General features: G+C 39.5%; 2 protein-coding genes and 1 pseudogene across 2 annotated transcripts; 2 read left to right on the top strand and 1 right to left on the bottom strand.

Moving 5' to 3' along the window:
• Positions 1–7029: 7029 nt before the first annotated feature.
• On the top strand, positions 7030–9631 carry LOC146253691 (uncharacterized; annotated as a pseudogene).
• LOC146253690 (uncharacterized) lies at positions 9265–11683 on the top strand. Its single transcript, XM_084676916.1, has 5 exons — positions 9265–9460; positions 9553–9658; positions 9945–10518; positions 10683–10842; positions 11107–11683. Exons 1-5 carry the CDS (start codon positions 9265–9267, stop codon positions 11205–11207), a joined length of 1137 nt encoding a protein of 378 aa, XP_084533042.1. The 3' UTR covers positions 11208–11683.
• Positions 11684–15502: 3819 nt separating this feature from the next.
• c17h16orf89 (chromosome 17 C16orf89 homolog) lies at positions 15503–19938 on the bottom strand. Its single transcript, XM_084678269.1, has 8 exons — positions 19632–19938; positions 19187–19339; positions 18684–18834; positions 18280–18397; positions 17859–18021; positions 17321–17425; positions 16861–16950; positions 15503–16242 (listed from the first exon to the last, which is right to left on the bottom strand). Exons 1-8 carry the CDS (start codon positions 19801–19803, stop codon positions 16139–16141), a joined length of 1056 nt encoding a protein of 351 aa, XP_084534395.1. The 5' UTR covers positions 19804–19938; the 3' UTR covers positions 15503–16138.
• Positions 19939–21219: the final 1281 nt, after the last annotated feature.

Here is a 21219-nt window from a genome sequence, read left to right as displayed (position 1 = left end):
TTGAAGTTCTACAGGCCTTTTGATCTGCAATGTACATATCGGTCAGATGATGGGGAGTATATTATACCTTCCTTTGTGTATTTGGTGTAATTGTTTCAACTGTTGTTGAAAATAAAATTTGTTGTGTAAAATAAAAACTGTGTTTTTACTTATTTAATTAAATGCACATTGCACACATGTATTTTTAGGCAAAATACCAATTAAACTTCATTACCTTAATCAGGGTTTGTATGAGAACTATAAGTGTGGAAATAAATCTCTTGGTGTTGGGATATTAACACACCTAGTGTAATTTCAACACTCGGTTTAAATGAGGGGGTGAAACACTAATGGTGTTAATGGTAAACACTTACAGTGTTGTTTTTACACTAAGTAAGTGTTAAAAAAGTAACACTATTTAAAGTGTTGGTTTAACTCTATTTAGTGTGGACCTATATAAACCCCTAAAAAGTGTTAATTTTAGCACTGCGAGTGTTGATTTAACACTTTCAAATTTGCTGTGTACTTGCTAATAAAAATAACTTAACACAGTGTGTATTTTTACAATGTATTTGTTACCATTCATATTGTTGATCAGCAGAGAAATAGTTTGCCAAAGACGTTGAACTTCATAGACTTTGAGCATTACTTAGGCTTCAAATCAGCTGACGTTGCTAAGCAACTGAGTACGCTGGGGTTGAAAAGTTACCGGACTACTTGCGGAGTGCTAAGAAAGACGTGAATCCTAGGCAGAAAGGCCACTTCCCTTGACAGCGGTCAAATATGCATAACAATGGTCAAATATGAGAAAATTGTTCAACGCAGACCGTTGAGAAGCCCTATTTAAGTGAATGGAGCATTCTACAGCAAGAACAGCCGTGTAATAAGACATATTATTATATGGCAACGCCAGTACGAGCTTTCTGATTGACTAATGGGTAGTCATGCCAGCCGCGTATTGCCCTCCTCGCCGGTCAATACGGATTGGTATTGCCCTCTGACTTCAGCTACAAAATGAGCGATATCGACGAGTCAGCTGCGAAGTTTTACTATCCAGATGATGCTGAAAAGATTTGTCATCGAAAGGGAGGATGAAGACTAGACTCTTTGAATCACTTGTGTCGTTATTTTGTGTTGAAATTAAAGCCATTTTAGCAGAATCATGTTGTCCGCTTTCTAATGAGTTGCAAGGCAACACATGAAACAAACCGTGAGAAAACTTGAGAGCTAGCTACAATTAGCCTCGAGGTACCATTTATTTTCGTTTACAAAATGAAAAGAAGCTAAAAATGCCATATAATAAACTACTTACTAACCTCGACCGTTCGGTCATGCCGGGAAATATCAAACCTCGGCTTTGCCGATACGTTCCAGCCTCAGTTTGATATTTCCCGGCATTACCTCACACAAAACTAGGATTGAGCCAATGCCTGTGTGAATACTGTCCCGATTCTGGCACCTGCATTTTAACAGTTTAAGACGTCTGTTATTCGCCGAGTGTTGTTTACACCCTTGGCTACTAACCTGAACTTTAATGCCACAACCTTAACTTGATGTCAATCTGTTCAGGAAAATGTCCTCTAAAGGACTGTGAAACTGCTAACATTTTCCAGTTGGGACTTTTGAGATATTTGAGTTTAAGTCCGATGAGTGCCTGCACCCATTCACTGCAACGAAATAGCTTAATGGAACTCGACTCGGAATCTGAGCTTCAGGGACGCTTGACAAAAAAAGACAACATTTGGCGTGTCAAGCATTTTAGAATTGTTAATGTGATGTGTTCCCATCGTATTTAAAACAAAATATTTTACAAGCAAGAGGTTTGTTAATGTAACTGTATTAAAGTAGTCTACATCCAAAGTCGCTGTCGTAAAACTAGCCTCTTTTTCACAAACTGCTGATTAACGGAAGTAGCTTCGAGGTAAAATTACAAAACCTTTAAAAACGTCTACATTTAGCAAATATTGTTGATATTACTGTGCACACGTATTTTAGTATTGTTAATATGTAATTTACTTCCATAATTTCCCCAGGAATAACTGATAAAACGTATTTCAGGAAAAATGCTCAAACGGGTTTGTCCTCCCTACCTGTGGCTACAGTAACGTCAAAACAAGACGCAGTCTCACTCAAATTCCAAGTTTTACACAAATAACAAACTATGCTGACCCGCTGGCTGTCTTCACAATTGCCATATCTTTAAAGGGGAAATTGACTGTTTTTTTGGGGTATTTCACACTGTTCCTTAAGGTCTCTGAATAGGGTATGTAACATTGGTTGTGTTGAAAATGGCCCGGGTGCTGTTCTATGCCCACTGACAGATCCTCTGAAATGTTCCCGGGAAAAAACACTGGATTTCTCATTTTATGGTGTTCTCATTAATATTTAGATAAGCTTTGCGCTGATTGGTTGGTTTTCAACGACTGAAGCTGGGGAGCAAAAATGCAAAACGGCCAACAGCAGCACTCGCTGAAACACCGAAGTTGGAGACTTGAAATAAAAACGCGCAAATAAATCTATTGTGTCTACACAACATTGTTTTCAACATATTGACTATATATCATTTGAAATGATAACATTACTTGTTTCCACTTCTGTTGTTGAAGCAAACTGGATTGACTTGGGTGGGTAGAACGTTAGGCTACAGCTTAGCAACCAAACCATATCCTTATTCTACTCGGCTTCAGTTAGCTAGCTAGCTCTAAATAACATGACCAAGATCTGGACAAACATGCATCGTGAATTGAAGATTTACATTACACAGGCTATTTATTTGAATGTAACACAGTCAGGAACATGAATCAACGTTAGCCCCATTGCCAATAAACTAAGCTAAATTAGCACACATTCTACCTATGCTCTTGCGTTAGCAAGCTAAACTTGTTTACATGCCTACAGTCTAGGCGTTACTAGTAACAGTTACTAGCAATGCTAACGTATCCTGTATCAATTACCTGCCTCTCTCCAGTTCTTTCAAATAGATTATCTAGACAGGCGTTGGCAATAAGCCAGACTGCTGTTTTCTGGCTATTTATCGGAAGCTTCCCTTCTAATGCCAACTACAGCTAGTCTAGCTAGAGTCATTTGATGTGTGTAGAAACGTATTTAGCATTCTACCTGGTATGCTATATTATACAGGAAACGTTAGCATTGCTAATAACTGTTAGCACAACATCATACTGTCCTTATAGCTTGCGCATGCAATGAACATAAGGTCAGAACAGCACCTCTTTCCAGGTTCAGCTTCCTAGCAAATCCTGCTTGCAATTGTCCAAGGTTGTCAAAACTGTCTTGGGTGAAATGTTCAGAGCAAATGAATGATTGAGTGTCGAACTTCGCCGGGATCTTCTCATAAGACAACAGCAGCCATGCCTGTTGAATGTTTGGCTCCTTGGGAAGACTGTGAGTGTTAGCCTTCCCTGTACAGGGAAGACCAGAGCCAAAAAGGGCGGTCCCCGGTCCTACGTAGGACGGGTAGCTTTGTTGAAAAGCTAGCGTTTTACAGACACATTTTTTCTTTTTGAGATTTGAATAGGAAAGAGGTGTCAATGGACTTTGATATTCACGGTATGTTAATTTTACCCACCGAACTGTCGTTATCCAACTATGACAAGGTAAAATCGGTTTTGCAGTCAATTGCCCCCTTTAAAACACCGCTGTCTATTTAGATGTAGAATTGACCCTGGTACGAAATTAATCAACGTTTTTACAGCAACCTGTATTAAAATCTCACCACCTGGCTGTTTTCACAATAGTCATATCGTCATAACATTTTCCTCTTTCAGTTTTTTAGTGTAAATTTGAACTATAAAATTAGCTACAAAAAATACTCCTATGACACTTTCTAGCATGGCTGCCGCCTAAAAGACGAGGCGGTCTCACGGGCGACCTGCACTCGCTCAAATTTCAAAGACTGTCACGACCTAAATCAAAAATGCAAGATTGCAGTTCCACTCAAAATCGCTTTCTCTACAAAGCTACATGGTTGAGATTTTTTTGGGGTGGTATTTTTCACTTGTAATCCAAGCTCCAATTTGCGAGCTAGAAAGTCTCCATCACGTTGTATACATACGTCGTTGCTAACGTGTGTTGACGTGGTGACGTAGCTAGCACAGGTTACCCTTTGTCGACAAAAGGCACTTTGTCCCCACAAAAACGTTGTAACCTCCTAAACTGTGCAACGGAACGTAAATCCGGATACAAGCAACTCAATCGAGACCAAGACAAACATTTTGGCACAGCCGTTGTCTATGTAGTCCAAATATTGACTGAGCCTTAGGGGGGCAAAAATCTAGAAAAGGCTGTTCCTGCGAAACAGTAGTGAAAATGCTGAAAACCTGAATGGGGATAGCTGACCATGCTTAAAAAGCTGAAAATTGTGTTATTTTTTTGAAAGCTGTTATAAGCTGAAGCTTCAAAGCTCCCGAAAGGTATTTTAAATAGGGACTGGAGCTGGACAAAGGCATACAACTACAGAAAAGATTTAAAAAATCAGAAAGAAGAGAAACAATGCATAAAAATGTGAACATTTAGCAAAAAATATTAGCTGGAGTTTCAAAAGGCCTGAAATGTATGTTAGAAAGGACCTGCAGCAAGATGAAGGCAGAAAAATACAGAGAAGAGGGAAAAAATGCAAAAGTACTGGCAGTTGGAAGATACTGCTGTGAAATGTATTTTTGAAAGGACCTGGAGCAAGACGAAGGCAGAAAATGGAAGAAAATAATAAGAAAAAACAAAAAGGGGAACATTTCAGAAAGATGAGCTGCAGGAAAATTTGAAAATTGAGCAGAAAAACAGTTGCTGAAGTTTGGGTTGAACGAATTTGAAGGTAAGAGGACAACACTGGAATGACTTGAACTTGCTGGAAGAACATAGCAACCATTGGTCATTGGCAACATTTCTAACCTACAATCTAGGTTTCAGGTTCAAGACGGAGAAACTAATCATGCGTGCCTGCACACCCAGTCCTGTTCAGACACTTCCCTGCAAACACGTCTAGTTGGGCCCCACATGGGCCCTCACTTGGGCTAGATGGGCTTAGGCTGGGCATGGGCTCAAAGTGGGCTTTGTTGTTGGGCCCCACATGGGCAGTAGATGGGCATAAGATGGGCTAAACTACGCATGGGCATAAGTGGGTTCCAGCTGGGCTCCACTCTTAACATATTGAAAATGTATTATGGATGCTTTTGTTATAGGCTTATTTTAACAACAGTCACTGGCTAGTTCCACTTTTTTTCAAATGTTTTCAGGCTTTTTAGCTAGAAGTGTAGCCATTGCACTTTAATAGTGGTTTAAGACAAAATATGAATTTCAACAGACAATATTGTAATAAAATACATTTACTATTATTTTATTACATTATTGTACTATCTAGGTTTCCCAGTTCCACCCCATCACGGAGCAAAAAAAAAACGTCACTTTGCCGCCTTTCAAAAATATAGTTTTTTGAATTTGCCGCCTAAAAAATTCCCGCCTTCAGTACCAGTACCAACGTCAGAGCGTCTTTGTCTGATAACTTCTGCAGCAGTCAGTCGCATGACGATCGGATTTCAGACACCATCAGTTTAACACGAAAAAACAGGTAAGAATCTGCCTCTATGTATACTTAAACGGGGGATGTATTTTTCACGCATGAGGTTTACTAAAAGCTTTTTTGGAGAGTGTTCGGTTATCCAGTTTTGAACGTAAACCAATGAGGTTTCAGCCTAACTAGCAGCTTTCAGCTAGCTATGGTAATTAAACCTGGTTAAAGCATGGTGTTGAACATACAAGTCCAATTTATTAAGTTAATATCAAGCATGTTTTGAGTTTATTTTGAGTGGTTGACTTACATATATTGTTTGGAAGGATTTGGTTGTAAACTTGTTAGCAAGGTAGTCAAACAGGCCTAGTTAGCAAGTGGTTAAAACAAGCTGTAGCACAAGCTACAATTTATCGTCTGCTTTTTCCACTTGTGCTTGTTTCTTGTCTGTTGCCTTCCCTCCGGTTTTCTCGAATTGGATGAGTACGTTGTGTAGTTGTTTTGAAGAGGGACAATTTGGTTCTTTTTTGATGGGCTATGGAGAAAGTTAAGGAGGTGAGCGCAGCGCGCACAAACATGAGAAGGAGAGAGATGGTTAGGCTATAGTCTCAACAAGCTAAATTCGCCTCTTTGCCGTACTCTTTTCCAGAAATAAACGTGATTTTAGCTGTGGTGATATTATTAGTTCTTGTTGTAATAGCAGTTCTGTTAGACTGGATATTATTTTCACTTATTATCTTATTAGTCTGCAGAATGTGTGTGTGTGTGTGTCAGCGCTGTATAGGCGTGCTCACACACTCTCATACACACAACGTTGCGCTCCCGCGCGCGGCAAAGACGACAAACGAGAGAGTGTGTGTGTGTGTGTGTTTGTTTGTTCGCTAGCCCGTCGTGTACACTGTACACACAGCTACTACTTTTCTGTGTGAGCAATAAGGAGTGAAAACTGTATTGTTTAGCAGGCTAAGATAATGCTAATCGCTAGTAAATGCTAACGGCACATCCTCTGGGTGTTCCCCAGTCATGAAGGTTAAAGCAGCATTGCATGACGTTTTTGCATGACAAAGTAGTGTGCGGTTGTCAGTGTTTAAAACTTTAATTGTAATCTGTGTGAAAATAATATAGTAAATGGCTGTGGGTCAAACACTAGTTATGTTAGATAATTCAGTTATAATTAGTATAATCCATAGAAGTTTAAAGTAAAAGCAGTGAGACACACAGTAGGTAATTATACAAATTCATAGATTATTCAGTCTGGAGAAATGTGATATTACTGATCTGGGATTTAATTTTTTTTATGTAATTTGACTGTATGTAATACTTACCTGTGTATATATGTTCAAGAGTAATTTGACACTAAAAATAAGTATTTTTGTCGCTAAGGACACTTTTTAAATACTTACCTGTAGTCCCTGTAAGAGCAGTTAATGAAATTAAATTTAAAAAAAGTTCTATTAATACTAGTTTTAACAAGCAGTTTTTAATCATAGCTAAAAACTTAAATACTTTCTTCTTCTTTTTTAGAAACAATGGCGTGTTCAGAAAGAACTAAAAAGAGGAAAATATCAGCGAAAGTGGAGGAACATTTGCGTCTTGTTGAAAATGAGTTGATGATGGATGATTTGTTGGCAAAAGACTCTGAAATCGATGAGGATCGCTGTGAAAGGGAATACCCACAAGATGATTTGTTAAAGGACTCTGAAAGAGAAGATTCCATGGATACTTTCTAAGATGCTGGTGATCAGAACTGTTTTGAGAAGTCATCAAATGATTTTGAAGAGAATTCCTCTGTCTTTTATGATTGCAACATTTCCTCATTTGATGATTTGGATTCTGAAAACTGGGTGCCTGCTGGTGATAGTGACTGTGATTCGCATGGAGATGCATGTTCCGACTTGGAAGAGGATAATGATGATGATGAATGTGGGCTTGCAGAATGGGCTTCAGAATTCAACATACCACAAACAGCGCTGTCTGTACTTCTTAAAATCCTAAGGAGGAAGGGCCTTGATATCCCAATGGATGCCAGAACTCTTATGTCTACTGACAGATCTTGCGATGTTTTGGCTGTGGATGGAGGGTCCTACTACCACTTTGGAATCGAAAATGCTCTCATAGCTGAACTAACATCTCTTGGACATTTAGCAAATATGACAGATACTCTCACACTTCGAATTAATATAAATAGATTGCCCTTATTTCGTAGCTCCAGTATGAGTCTGTGGCCTATTCTGGGAAAGATGAAGGAAATTCCAGTGTAGTCTGTTTGTAATCGGAGTGTACTCCGGTGCGTCCAAACCCAAAAATGTCCAAGAGTATTTGCAAGAATTCACTGTAGATATGAAAGCCGTTTCTCAGAGAGGTATTGTGTACAATGGTGTACATTTCAGTGTACCATTACCCGATGCTTTTATTTGTGATGCACCTGCGCGGGTCTTTCTTAAATGCTCCAAAGGCCACACTGGGTATTACGGGTGTGAGAGGTGCACTCAAAAAGGCCAGTACATTAATGGGAAGGTGGTTTATCCTGAAATATCAGCAGAGCTCAGGACAGACGAGCAATTTGAAAGGCAAGGCTATCAACAGCACCAACTGTCAGCCTCCCCCCTAAATGATCTGGGTATAGGATTAGTTAGCAGTTTTGTTTTAGATTATATGCACCTTGTGTGCTTGGGCGCAATGCGCAAGTTAATATTTCTTTGGTTAAAGGGGCCGCAGAAATCCAGGCAAGCTATGCATTTTTTTATTGTAATGTATGCTTATATGGTGTCTATCAGGCAATATATACTTAGCAATTTTGCAAGGAAACCACGATCCATGTTTGAATTTGGTAAATGGAAAGCTACAGAGCTTTGGCAATTTTTACTTAACACTGGCCCTGTTGTTCTCCTCAATAATATTCCCAGTAGAATGTACAGAAACGTTTTACTTCTATCTGTGTCTATGAGAATTCTTCTGAGTCCTGCCTTATGTTCTCCTGACAATTTAGACTATGCTGAGGAGATTTTGAAACTCTTCGTAACAGATTTTGCTGCAATTTATGGCAATGATTTTGTCAGCTATAACATGCATTCATTGATCCACTTAGCTCAAGATGCACGGAAATTCGGCCCGTTAGATAGTATTTCAGCATTTCCCTTCAAGACATTTTTAGGTAAACTTAAACGTGTCGGTCGGCCTCAAAACCCTCTCCAACCACTAGTCAGGCGGCTCCATGAGAAACAGAAAGTGGCAAGCCAAAAGAGCAAATCAGTTTGCAGCCCACTTAAACAGCTCCACTTTTCTGGACCTATGATTAATTCAACTGCAACATGGGATCAATACAGGCGTTACAATGATGGACAGACAATGATCTCCTCCTCTCGTGGCGATAACTGTTTTTGTGGGGGGAAGGGTTCTTATTGTGCGGAACATTTTGTCACATTCTGGAACTGTTGAAGTCCTGTGTAATTTCTTTGAAACTGAAAAAAACTTTTTCAACTATCCAATGGACTCCTCACGTCTTGGAATACTTGCAGCTGTTACCTGATGAGGAGTTCAAAACAAAAATGGTTTTGTTGCCATTCAAGACTGGATACGTGGCATTGCCACTCCTGCACTAGTGCTATTTTTTTATTTTTTTATTGTTCGTTTTGATTTACCGATTTGTTTTTTTATTCACATTTGCAAGAAAAAGTATGTGAACCCTTTGGGATTACTTGAATTTCTGCATTTTCACTTTTTCTCGCAACTGTATGTATTTTATGTTTTTTTTTTCTTTAAGCATGTTGCCTTTCGCCGTAGTGGCATTTGAAAATAATGGCGGATTGGCAGTTATTCCAACGAAATGGTTTACCGGGGGTGAGGAGGACGAATGTTACTGGCCACCAGCCAAGATCAACATGGCAAAGGCGGTCGCAGAACAACTGGAGCCGCACACTGATTGGGCAACATTCAAGTTGACGGTCAAGAGAAAAGCTGGTAATCTCAAATTCATGTGTATTAAGTAAGGGATTATGTATAGAACGCCTGTCATCATTATTCACTGCCACACATTTGTTTGTCTCCCACAGCAACGTATGGAGTTGCCCGCTCAAAATTGGTTGAGTACGAGGAAAATACAGATGTCCTGACCGAGTCTGATTCCGAGAACTTGGGAAAAGGACAGCGCAAAAGGAGGTGAGTCTATTTGAATCGTGAAATGGTACATACTCAATGGATGCTGACACTCTCCCAATGATACAGGGAGGGAAAGTTTTGTGAGACTTTTGTTAAGTGTATTGTGTTCAAATCTGTCAAAATGAGGGATGTATACTAGGGCTGTCACTTTTTCCAAAACTGACAAAATACAAGAGATATATGATTAAATAATAGATAATATTAAATGTAATAAATTAATAAAAGTAAACATCACATGTTTAAAATGCTTTAACTCATTGATTGTGCTTGTATTAAACATTTCTAGGAAAGTCATTTTTACAAGTGAGGATGAGGATGATGACAGCCCCATCGGACCTACCGCTCCATCCAGCCTCAGGTCACCACCTACCGCCACATCCAGCCTCAGGTCACCACCTACCGCTCCATCCTACGCTCCATCCAGCCTCGGGTCACCACCTACCGCTCCATCCTACGCTACATCCAGCCTCAGGTCACCACCTACCGCTCCATCCTTCGCTACATCGAGCCTCAGGTCACCACCTACCGCTCCATCCTACGCTACATCCAGCCTCGGGCCACCACCTACCGCACCATCCAGCCTCAGGTCACCACCTACCGCTCCATCCTACGCTACATCCAGCTTAAGGTCACCGCCTACCGCTCCATCTCCAGTAAGAGACTCCATGTTCGTGCGCATCTTAACCCTCCTTGAGGAGCTGAAAGAAACACAAAAGATTCACGGGAGGATGCTGCAAACGCTGTTACAACAGCGTGGAACCACCGTCTCTTCTACCTCAGAGGGTTTCCCCTTAAAGACGGTTCAAGATGTCATGAACATGGAGGAAAAACTGTCGAACACAAACGTCATGTCTGAACTGGTATGTACTATATGTTAAGTTTAGGGTAGTACAACTTAATTCAATTTTATTAGCGGGCTAGCAGTGAATTTCATCTGAAACTTCCCAAGTGTGCTCACACCCATGCTTATGGTAGTTCTTTCAGGTTGATACATTTGCTTTGTATTGCCTTTGTTTCCCCTCAGGTCGCAGCTGTGGCTGACATTGGGGGGGCAACTATTGATAAGGCCACAAGAAGGATGATGGCGTTCCTCCTAGACCACGGCCTGTCTAGGAATTACAACCTTCTGGGCCGAAACGGGAAGAGGGAGTTTAAGACCTTGAAGTTGTTTGAAGTGATATATGGTAGGTGTGCATGTGGATAATGTTTTAAGTGTTGTACAGATACTGGAAAGTTGTTTATAATACCTTAACATTATGTAATGTTTGTTGTCCTGGCTGAGCAGTATGTTTGCTCATGTCTCCAAGATGCCTAACTGGTGTGTTAAAGAGTGTGTATAATCTTAATTTATACAGCGCTTTTCTTAACATAGTTGCCTTTACAGTCCTGGTGGAGAGTTGTGTTGGCACATACAGTAAGTAAATGACCGTTATATTTATTTCTTGCAGGAGGCATGAAGAAAAACCAGATGACCAGCAATATTACCCGTAAAGATGCAGAGAAGGCCATCTCCAAATGGATCATTGGTTCTAGGGCCGGGGGGGGGTAATCGACAGGTCCGACAGGCCACCCCTCAACAAAGACTTCAGACATTTGAGGAGCCATAATATGATGAATACAAGTCCACTCACACTAGTGCGACAGGTTGCTAATGAGCAGATGCTGTCTCTTTGACAGCGCTGTTTTATTTCCTAGCAGATTTTGTAGAAAATAATTATAACATCCATAAGTAGGTTTAATTTAGTGCATAATAGCTGATTATTTTTTTTTGAATTATTATTTTTTCGCTTATATATGTCCATATTTCTGCATATTTTGGACCAAGGCCTAGTGCCGCCATCTTGAAAGTGTCATAGTTGGAATGTCATCAGGTGCATTGTTTAAAATGTAGAATTGTTCTTGTCCTTAAAAGCCACTGTAGCTTCTGTTATTATTCGAAAGGGTTGGGGTTACCCAGGGAATGTTGCATTCTAGAACGTTGTAGAACTTTCTTGATGATGTCATATTACACAGTGCACCTTTAAACATAGCCTATTAAATGTGCAGTGTGTAATATTACATCATCAAGAAAGTTCTACTAAGTTCTAGAATGCAAAACTCCCTGGGTAAAATATATAGAGGTTTGAATAACATTTCTTGATCAAATGATGAATAAGTTGAAAGACATCGATAAAAAACTTGTAAAAACTGTAAAAATAGTATTTGACTTGGAGCTGAACTACATTGATGGCTTGAATGTATATGAATCAGCTAAAGGAGTATGAAGATGTGGAAAAGTAAGAAATAGTCTTAACTATGAACTTTAGGGAATTGTTGAACTCTAATAGAAATGATGTGGAATATTTTAACATGTATAGATAAAATTATAATTGAAAGACATGAAAAAAAAATCTAATGTGTGAAATAAGGTTAAGGTTTATGCAAGTTTTCGATCATTCTTTGTGTGGTATCGAATTTATGTTTGTGCTACTGATTTTTTTTTGCATTCTAAAACAAATAAAAATGTAATTAATTGTATTACTGGTCTCTTTGTTATTGTAACTTGTTTAAATAAATCACCATAGGGTACGTAGTACTATCAGGGACCCATAATCAGCCCACATGGGGCCCAGCTAGTGGGTCCTAGATGGGAGTAACCTGGGTTGCCCATGTGGGATTTAGCTAGGGCCCACCCGAAGCCCACCTTCAGCCCATATGGGCTTGCCCACATGGGGCCCCTATGGAACCCCATGACAAAACTGACTGGGCCCCATGTGGGCAGCCCATATTGTGTTGACAGGGTTAATTTAAGATGACATCAAAATAATAATTCATAGTGCAGGGTTGCCGATGTTGTCTTGTCCCTGCTGAGTTTTTTATACGTAAATAACAAGATGATGCTATATCTAACCAGCGGATCATTTCTTGCAAGTGTGTCAAAGTAGTATGTTTTAGCACCGTAGGCTTGAATAATAACCGAAGGCGGGAACCCAGAGAGAGGATGCAATGGAAGATTTCCTACATTAGTAGATCTACAACTTCAAATTGAAAAAGAAGAAAATATTTAGAGTAAAGACAAGTTACTTTACATGTATTCAATATCGTCAATTCAAAGTAAAAACTTTCCAGTTATGAAGCGTTTGTTCGTAGGATTAACGCCAGCTGCAGCAAACATTTACCCCAGCCCTGGTTTGGCTGTTCATGACGGTCAGCTATGACAGTCGAGCCTTGATGTTTGCAGATTTCTGTAAAACTTGCTAAAATAAAAATGATCTAGCTAGATTATTTACACTGTAAACTCAATGTAGGCTACATACCTTGTTTGGCCAATTTGGTCGATTGTGGAAAAAAAGTCGAAACGTTATTAGTTATGGAGCGCCATCACGCTAGCTCGATTATGAGAAGTGTAGCTAGAATCCACACCTCAAACAATTTAACCTAGACGCAAAACTGTTCGTCCAATCCCAAAAATAATATTTTCCGAGACCCAAGACTCTGCCGAAACCATTGATATCCTTTATGTGTCTGTGCGGTCAGAAATACAACTCTTTTGGCAGTTTCCAAAACGTCACCCAATTCTGCTTTCATCGTGCGTGTCTGTTTGGTTGCCACGGTGATGGCGCAGCTGTGATCGCTAACAAGCTGGGCAGAGAGAATCACATCAATGCTTAACAGCATTCTCACAATAATAATAATAAGAAAGAGAAACAGGAAAACAATATTCTCACGACTAGCCACTTTACGTTAGCTCACAACGTAGCCTAGTTAGCAAACCTACCTTATAGCAAAGTTCAATGGCAATTGACATTTATTTTGAAATGTATTTAGCTAGAATGCATTCGCCTTGGTAAATCCACCTAGGTGAATGCATACAAAAGAAATGCCCATTTTAACGAGGGGATCTAGCTATTGTTATATTTTGTTAGATAGCTAGTCTAAGTGTTACACTAAAATGATATAGCTAGCTCTAGCTAACATTGAGGGCTTGATTGACGCATGTATCTCTAGACAGTAAATGTTTATGGTTAAAAACGAATTAATCATGCAAACATACCTTGATCTTGGTCTTTTTTCTCTTTCTGTATTAATGTCATTGTTTGTTTGTTGTTTCAGAGATGCCCTTAAAGTTTAGGCCCTCAGCACAAGGATGCAAGGTTATGTGGGATAGGTAGAGGTGTTATTGTTAACTGCCCCTTACTTCTGCAGGGTACAGTAACATACAAGACCCTATTGCTCACAAGCCCATCATAGGACCAACAGACCTTGTGTGAGAGATATTAGCTGTCATGATGAAACATAAACACTTATGCTCATGAAACGGACCAATTTGATATGAGTAATAGGACCTTAGTGCAGAGCTACTTGGTGTGGATGGTGAATAAGCAGGAAGGTACAGTATGACGACTAGCAATGACTCAGTTTGTCACATATACTTAGGTAAAGGCTGGAACAGATACTCATGTCGCATAATAAGCATAGTTGACCCTGATGGCTCGCGCTATGCGTGTCATTAAGGTTACGGGGAGTTTCTATTTCCCCACACCTGTAAACTTTCACTCCCCCGCTATGTGTGCAATAAGCTGGAAGCTTTAGCGAGTGTAGTAAAGAAGTAAAGACAACCAACCTAGGTTGAGCTTTGCACATGATTACATTTATATATAAGATGGAAATTAACAATACCCTGTTCTGTATTTATGATGGTTCTACTGTTACAATGCATACTCAGGAAGTGTATGAATTAGTAGCCTAAGGTGTTATTGAAAGGTTTGTATTCTATCAGTAGTTATATTCTTCCAGTTCTGCTTCTATTGAATATTTACCGTAGTGTGTTGGAACTTTGTCAGTCCCACAGGGGGAAATGTTGTGGAAAAAAACATCACACTGCTGTAATAGGATTTTTTTTAATATATTATATGATTGAAAATGAACCTCTTAATCACCTTTTTACTTTTATATGCTATATTACTGAAAAGTAATATAAGTAATATGTTTTTGACAAAGCTGTTGACTGATTAGTATTACCACTAAAACATAGAAGACATAGAAGCCAAAATGTGGAAGACCAGATAGATAGTTTGAGTGCAAGAGAGAGAAGTGTGTGTGTAGGTTTCTTCCCGGAAGGACTACAAGACCCAGATAGGGAACTACAAGGCCCAGATAGGGAACTACAAGGCCCAGATATCATAGTACAGATTTATGTCTTTAAACTCAGTATAACCTGTGCAGCTGGGCCGCAAGGCCTCACGTGGGCACTGGATGGGAGAAAGTTAGGGAAAGTCCAGGCTATTTAAATTCTGTGACAATGGACCAACCGAGTGTGAAATGCATATATGAATCTGTGACCACATATAATGTACCAATGGTAAAATATCAAAAATAATGGAGAACAAATATATAAGCAAATGTCCAGAGAAAAATTGCAGTCAGACTCCGGGGTCTACTCACGTTTGTTGGAATCAATCCTTTGTGTTAGATTAGAATAAACACTTTGCATCATACTTTGCTGCTGTTTCCGTGCTGTGTTACATTTTGATATTGGTTAAAAATGTAGGCGATTATTTCGACGACAATAACTATGATGATTTTTCAGTTGGCAATTTTGGTGCCCTCTCAGGACTTGGCACCCTACGTACAGCGCGTAGTGCGCGTTATGGGAGCGGCGGCACTGACTACACCACTGGGTGTGGTCCGCAGTCCGTGCCAACGATTGCTTGAGTTGGAGCCTTCTATGGTCAGTTCGCTCCTTCCTTGTGTTCAAATTATAGCATTTCTCTTCACAGTCCATATCAGGAAATGTCGTTTCTAGGGAGGTTCTGATAGTTGCTTTGACTTCTCTCATGCACTTGTATAGTTTAAGTACTTTTATTTAGTTGGGATAGTTTTGGCAAACAGTTATTTAAAACAACATGTTCAAACCGGTAATAATATTGTTGTTGTTTTATTTTTTATTTCTACAGAATTATACAATATAATTCTACAATTAATTATACAATAGTCTTAATCTATCAAATAGTATGCAGGTATTGCTTTTTAGTAGTCCAAGTTACTGAAATGTGACAGGGTGGCATTCAGTAGGCGCAAATGTGAAAACAAAACATGCTGCATGACAAATTCTGTGAAAAAATTGCTGAACATTTTCTAATTATCAACCTTTCAACTACAAAATAACTACCGGTAGTTAATTTAACGCCAATTAACATTTCCAACAACGACATGTTGAGTAGAACAGTCTTGTCTCTAATACATGCAGTAGTGCAGTGTATTGATCAGCATTTGGGTTTTATTTGTTGTATCTATACATTTCATCTGCAACAGTCTACTGTTTACCCTTCGATATACCCTGCGCTCAGCTCATCACACCTGGGCAAAGTAACAATCACACAATGACTTTGAACTGGATTGTGTTTTGTTTTCCATTGCCCAGGCATGACAACTAAATCAGTGAAGAAGTCAAGCTCATTTCAACTCTATTTTGGCCAGGTGTGGTGTGGCGTCTGAAGTTCAACTGAGTGGTCTCTTCGTGATGTCCTGCTCCGTCAGGTAGAAGTTGAGGTACCCTCCCAGTGCACTCACCGCCACACCAGTCATGTGACTCGAGCAGCCGTCTGCAGGGGGATAGAGGAGGCCTCAAATAACTATTACTCTGAATACTGATAAGCAGTAGAGTGGAGGTAACTGGGATTTCCTGTGTATTTATGAATTTCTCTAATCAATAGAACTAGTCATTGGATACTAGTTACTATGTTCTCATGTGAGATTGCTATTGATAATTGATGATTGTATATATTTGTCAGATTGAATAGATGTTCAGGGTCAGAAGAAAGTACTGGGTAAACGTCTCTTGTGATGACAACAGGGAGAGCTCCACCTATGATTTCTTTCCGCTCTGAGAGTGGTCATGGGCTGGGAGCTGTGAATCTTTTTCTCTGTGACTCTTGTAACACCTTTACTGCCTGACTGTCACTATCTATGTTTACTTTCTTGTGCCCTATAATAGATGGTCCTCCGGCCTTTAGAGCAGAGAGACATAATTGACACCTAAGCCTGGTGTTATGTTGCCATTTATTGTCAGAGGTCTGTCTCTAAATCTGCAGATTGATAATAATTATAAAAATCCAGAACTCAACTGAACATAGTCACTCCGTTAATAAAGAGACGGACAAAACACTTTCTTCATCAGTAGTTTCTATGTGAAAGTTTTAAGATCTTCATTCAACACGCACCTCTCAGTGTTTTCTCTCTCCTCTTCACTCTTCGTTGTGGTTGCAATGCCTCCAGCAGCTCCTCTCCAATTATCTGGGAGATCACTCTTTCTGGAGAGCAAGCCATAGGAAGACTTCACAAAACACTGTCACTTGACAGGTTACCTCACACACACATCTGAAACCTATGCAATATTTGTTTTTTGCTTGAACACTTATTTTAGATGTCTGTTGGATATTATGTAAAAGTATTTAAATGGCTTTTGACACAATTTCCCCTACCACACACACCTATATGATACTATGGTACAAGGACTGTTAATGGCTGTTAATTATGAAGGTAATCTGGTCCCCTAATGCAATCAGAAGGCAAGCTAAAGTGTAGGTAGAATATTGTGCTAAATACATCAATCAAATCTATACAAAGCAGAACTAACAATTACATTACAATTAAATGTCACAGTTGTCAAGCTGCATTTACCATCTTTCCCAAAGCATCCAGTTTCCTGGTCTTGGAAACTCAGAATATGCTTCAGCCAATCAGGTTTGTAGAAATCAGAGAAGCCAGCCAATCCACACAGAAGTACTGGGAATAAAGATAAAAGATAACAACACACTTTTAAGCATGGGAAATACACATGCAACACAACTATTTACGCAGAATAGATTCTCCTCCTGAAAAGAAGTAGAACCACAGTTTTTCCTTCACTGCAAATTTTTCTGCTTGCCAAGATATAAAATCTTAGTTCTGGAAATATAATATTTATTATCTTGTTTAAAAAATGATTTACTAGTTTCTATCTTTTAATTTGTGGTATATTCTTAAGCCTACTTATTTCTAGACTGGAACCAACTTATTTAAGATATTTTGTCGATTAAAATTATCTGTCCATGCAGCAAGATAATTTCACAAGTCAATTTCTCTTTAAATGTTGTTTATTTTAGCAGACCTTTTTTGCAGTGTTGGCATTTAAACACAAACTATTCTCTTCCCTTTTTAGCATTTTCAAAACACTCACTGTTTTCGATAAAGATGTCCTGGCTTTGGCCGGTGAAGCCATTCTTGATAATGTCCTGATTGCTCTTCATCATGTTGGAGCAGAAGATCCTCTGGTAGTCTTGCTCTGTCAGGTTGGCACGTGACGCCCGCATATCTCCCTTCAACATGTTTGAGCAGCCTTTCTGAGGGAGCGAGAGGACTGTGAGTTCAAATAAAACAGGTAGCTGGAACAAGTCCTTCAGCAGGACTACTGAAGCTGAGTAACTTGATATGGGCTGGGCAAAATGTATCATCTTAACACCATCATGAATCTCAACCACACACTCTGTCTGACATTCGACTGTGTGTCAGAGATATTAATGTGGGAAATTCTAATTTGGAACTCATTCTAAAGTTTGTAAGATTCTAGTAGATTCAAGATTCCAGTGTGGGCATCTCACCATGGACCCAATCATGAAATAGAGGAGCTGGTGGGAGAGGGAGTAGTGAGGGCAACCAAAGTGTGTCATTGTATCTCGGCAAGACTTTGTCACAATGCAGGGAGTCCCGTTGTTTTTCCTGTCCACAAAAAAGAAGATGCAAATCAGTCTGAGATAAGTCTTCTTGGGATAATATTCCACTCTTTCTTGGCCCTTGTGAAAGTCGATGGCATTCGATAGCTGTCTGAAGCTCCATTTGTACAATGTTCTTGGCATGAAGCAACATGTCGAACTTAGTCAGTTGATGCTGTGTGTGTTCAGGCTTGTGTGTGTAAGTGTGTGTTTATAAATGTGTAAAAGAGAAGTGTTTAAATGTAAGAGGGAAGTGCAAGACATATATGGAAGTACAGTCTATGTGTGTTTACCATGTGCCAAGGAGCAGTGTCATGCATTTGTCGCTGAGCTGCTCATCATAACACTCCATGGCCCTGGTGGAGTGGTAGGCCAGGGAGGCGTCTGTGGAGCTCCACTCATGTGGCACTACCCAGAAGGTCCAGGTCAGCAAGGGCTGAAACTCTGCATGGGGAACCAAGAGAATGGACAACTATAACCTAGCCCAGTGTTTCTCAACTGGTCTAACCTCAGGACCCACTTTTGGATCGGAAATTCTGTAACTTATAAAAATAAAAGTTGGTCGCGACCCTCTCCACACCAGCTCGCGACCTACTTTTTGGTCGACCCACCAGTTGAGAAACACTCATAGCCAAATTAAATAAATATTGAATATTCAGTGTGAGAGAAATTACGTAGTTTATGATACATTTATCTGAAAAGTTGACAAAAACAGTTCCAGGTCCCTGATGTAAAAGTCAAAACCCATTTCAGCATAATCAAAGAAGAAGGTTGTCATGTGTAGGCCTATTATTACCTCGGTAGTATTTTGGATCGTTTTCTGCTAGTGCCGAGACTGCTTTCTCGATACTCTGATCCAGCCGCCTAACCAGTGCTACCGCTGAGGTGCGCTGAGCCCAGCTGACCGGGTCTGTGTGCGGCCATGTCCGGATTGCCTCTTTAAATTCAGCTACAGCGGGACGAGACAACATGGATTTACCATAAAAGAGAAGGGAGTATTACCAAAATATGCAACACTGTTAAAAATAGACTGATTGATATAATACTAGGGCCTATATATAGCCCTAGCCATTAAGGTAAACATCTGTAAATCGGACAGGATACAAGCAAATATGCGTCGTTGGCTAGCGCAGAGCCAACAATAGTCAAGCAATCCCATGATGAAATGAGAGAGATAGGCGTATGTTTTAATACGATTGAGTAACCATTCAAATACACCTTCTCAAAAATATTTAACTTACCCTGTAATATCAAATAGCCAACCACTCCGTCGAGATTTATATTTTGGTGCTCAATCTCCAGGAACAATGCGCCCTTGGCTAGACTGCTTAGGATGTCATCAATGACCTCTTCATGCGAAGCAGTGACTGAAAGAATAGCAAATAGGCATGCAATTAGGTAGAACCTTGTCATCTTTTAACAAAATTCTATCATCGATATGGGAGTATTGCCACTTCGAGAAATGGGGTTGAAAATGAGACTTCTACAAGCCAAATGTAGCCTATGTCTGTGTGGGTTGTAATAAACCGTAGCCTGTCACGTGAGCACGCATACACTGAGGGATGAATAACATTCTGCAGATTTATAAATTAAAAATATCTTTGTAGGTTATATTGTAAATATATTGTGAATTAGGATTGATTCGTTCATTGACTTCACACACGCGGTTCATGAAATTTGTGATGGTTGACAATAGTTAATAATTTATGCTAGGCTATGGCAAGATCGATATTTAAAAAAACTGACATTGATCTGTGAAATTAACGTTGCTGGGTTTAAAAAAATATATTATTTATTGATAGCCTACATGCAACAGATGTTTGCTTTAGGCTACAATCTCCTACCCACTTGCAAAAAAACGTAGGCTGACAGTTATGACCAGAACTACATCGACTGTGCAAGCATTTTTTCAACATATTATTTTGGACACTAAAGAAACTGCTAAACTATTTTCTACATACGGACGGGACATGGACAATACATGGACAGACATACAAAATGACAAACATACAAATATGTTTGCATCAAACTTCGGTTTCAGTGCTCTAGTTTATTAATTTTATTAAAATAAATAGGTTATTTTGAAGGAGAGTCTAACAGGTGTTGACTCTCTGGATGGCACCCCTTCGCGGGAGCGCGCGCGATTCAAAGAGTGAAGGATTTCGTCTTGATATCGCATCCAAAAGAAGGGGAGACAGAAGTCTCACGTTATACCGTCTTTGTTGTTGAATTCAAGAGAAGGATGTCTGTTATCTGTGTAAATATCAGATGCTATTTAACACAATCCTTAAAATTCGTCATTCAAACGGTATACGCGAACCAACATTCTTGCTCCATGACATCGCATTCTGAGGAAATATACCCCCCCCAGTATGATCATGATTATTGCTACACGGTTCCAAGTATTTCACATGGCTTCATACTAATGTATAGGTTCAAAGGCATGCGATTTTAATGCAGTTAGCCTGTGCATAGGGTGGGTTACTCAGACAGGTCGAAAACAACAGCCTTCTGATCCAGAATCAGCTGTCCTGAAAAGGGACCAAAGGTTCACATGCCTAGCTTTCAAAAGACAAGTGCTAAAAACAATGTATCAACATCAAAAGAACCATCAAATCCTTTTTTAAGATAGGAAATATTATTCTTATTGTTTAAGTCAATGAAATAAATGGGAAAAAAATCCCTCACCTACCATGGACTATTCTGTTTTCAGACCTGTCCACCCTATACATACACATGTATTGGTATTCAATTTATGCTATTAAATGTACATAATGCTGGCGTAAAAGGATAGAATTGTATGCGGGGGGAGAGCATTTCATGGCAGGT

This window comes from Hypomesus nipponensis, chromosome 17 (genome assembly GCF_054491055.1).
Source record: "Hypomesus nipponensis isolate SF chromosome 17, ASM5449105v1, whole genome shotgun sequence".
NCBI lineage: Eukaryota > Metazoa > Chordata > Actinopteri > Osmeriformes > Osmeridae > Hypomesus > Hypomesus nipponensis.
The sequence above is the reverse complement of the archived record's forward strand: the minus strand, read 5'-3'. Positions and strand labels throughout refer to the sequence as shown.

What these genes read in the sequence shown, in the direction of transcription:
- LOC146253690 (XM_084676916.1), top strand. Translation starts at nt 9,265, where the DNA reads ATGTTGCCTTTCGCCGTAGTGGCATTTGAAAATAATGGCGGATTGGCA. An exon ending in AAAGGACAGCGCAAAAGGAG is followed by an intron (nt 9,659 to 9,944) that starts GTGAGTCTATTT and finishes AAACATTTCTAG; the next exon opens with GAAAGTCATTTTTACAAGTG. An exon ending in GTTGTTTGAAGTGATATATG is followed by an intron (nt 10,843 to 11,106) that starts GTAGGTGTGCAT and finishes TATTTCTTGCAG; the next exon opens with GAGGCATGAAGAAAAACCAG.
- c17h16orf89 (XM_084678269.1), bottom strand. Translation starts at nt 19,803, where the DNA reads ATGACAAGGTTCTACCTAATTGCATGCCTATTTGCTATTCTTTCAGTC. An exon ending in ATTTCATGATTGGGTCCATG is followed by an intron (nt 18,022 to 18,279) that starts GTGAGATGCCCA and finishes TCGCTCCCTCAG; the next exon opens with AAAGGCTGCTCAAACATGTT. An exon ending in GGACATCTTTATCGAAAACA is followed by an intron (nt 17,426 to 17,858) that starts GTGAGTGTTTTG and finishes CTTTATTCCCAG; the next exon opens with TACTTCTGTGTGGATTGGCT.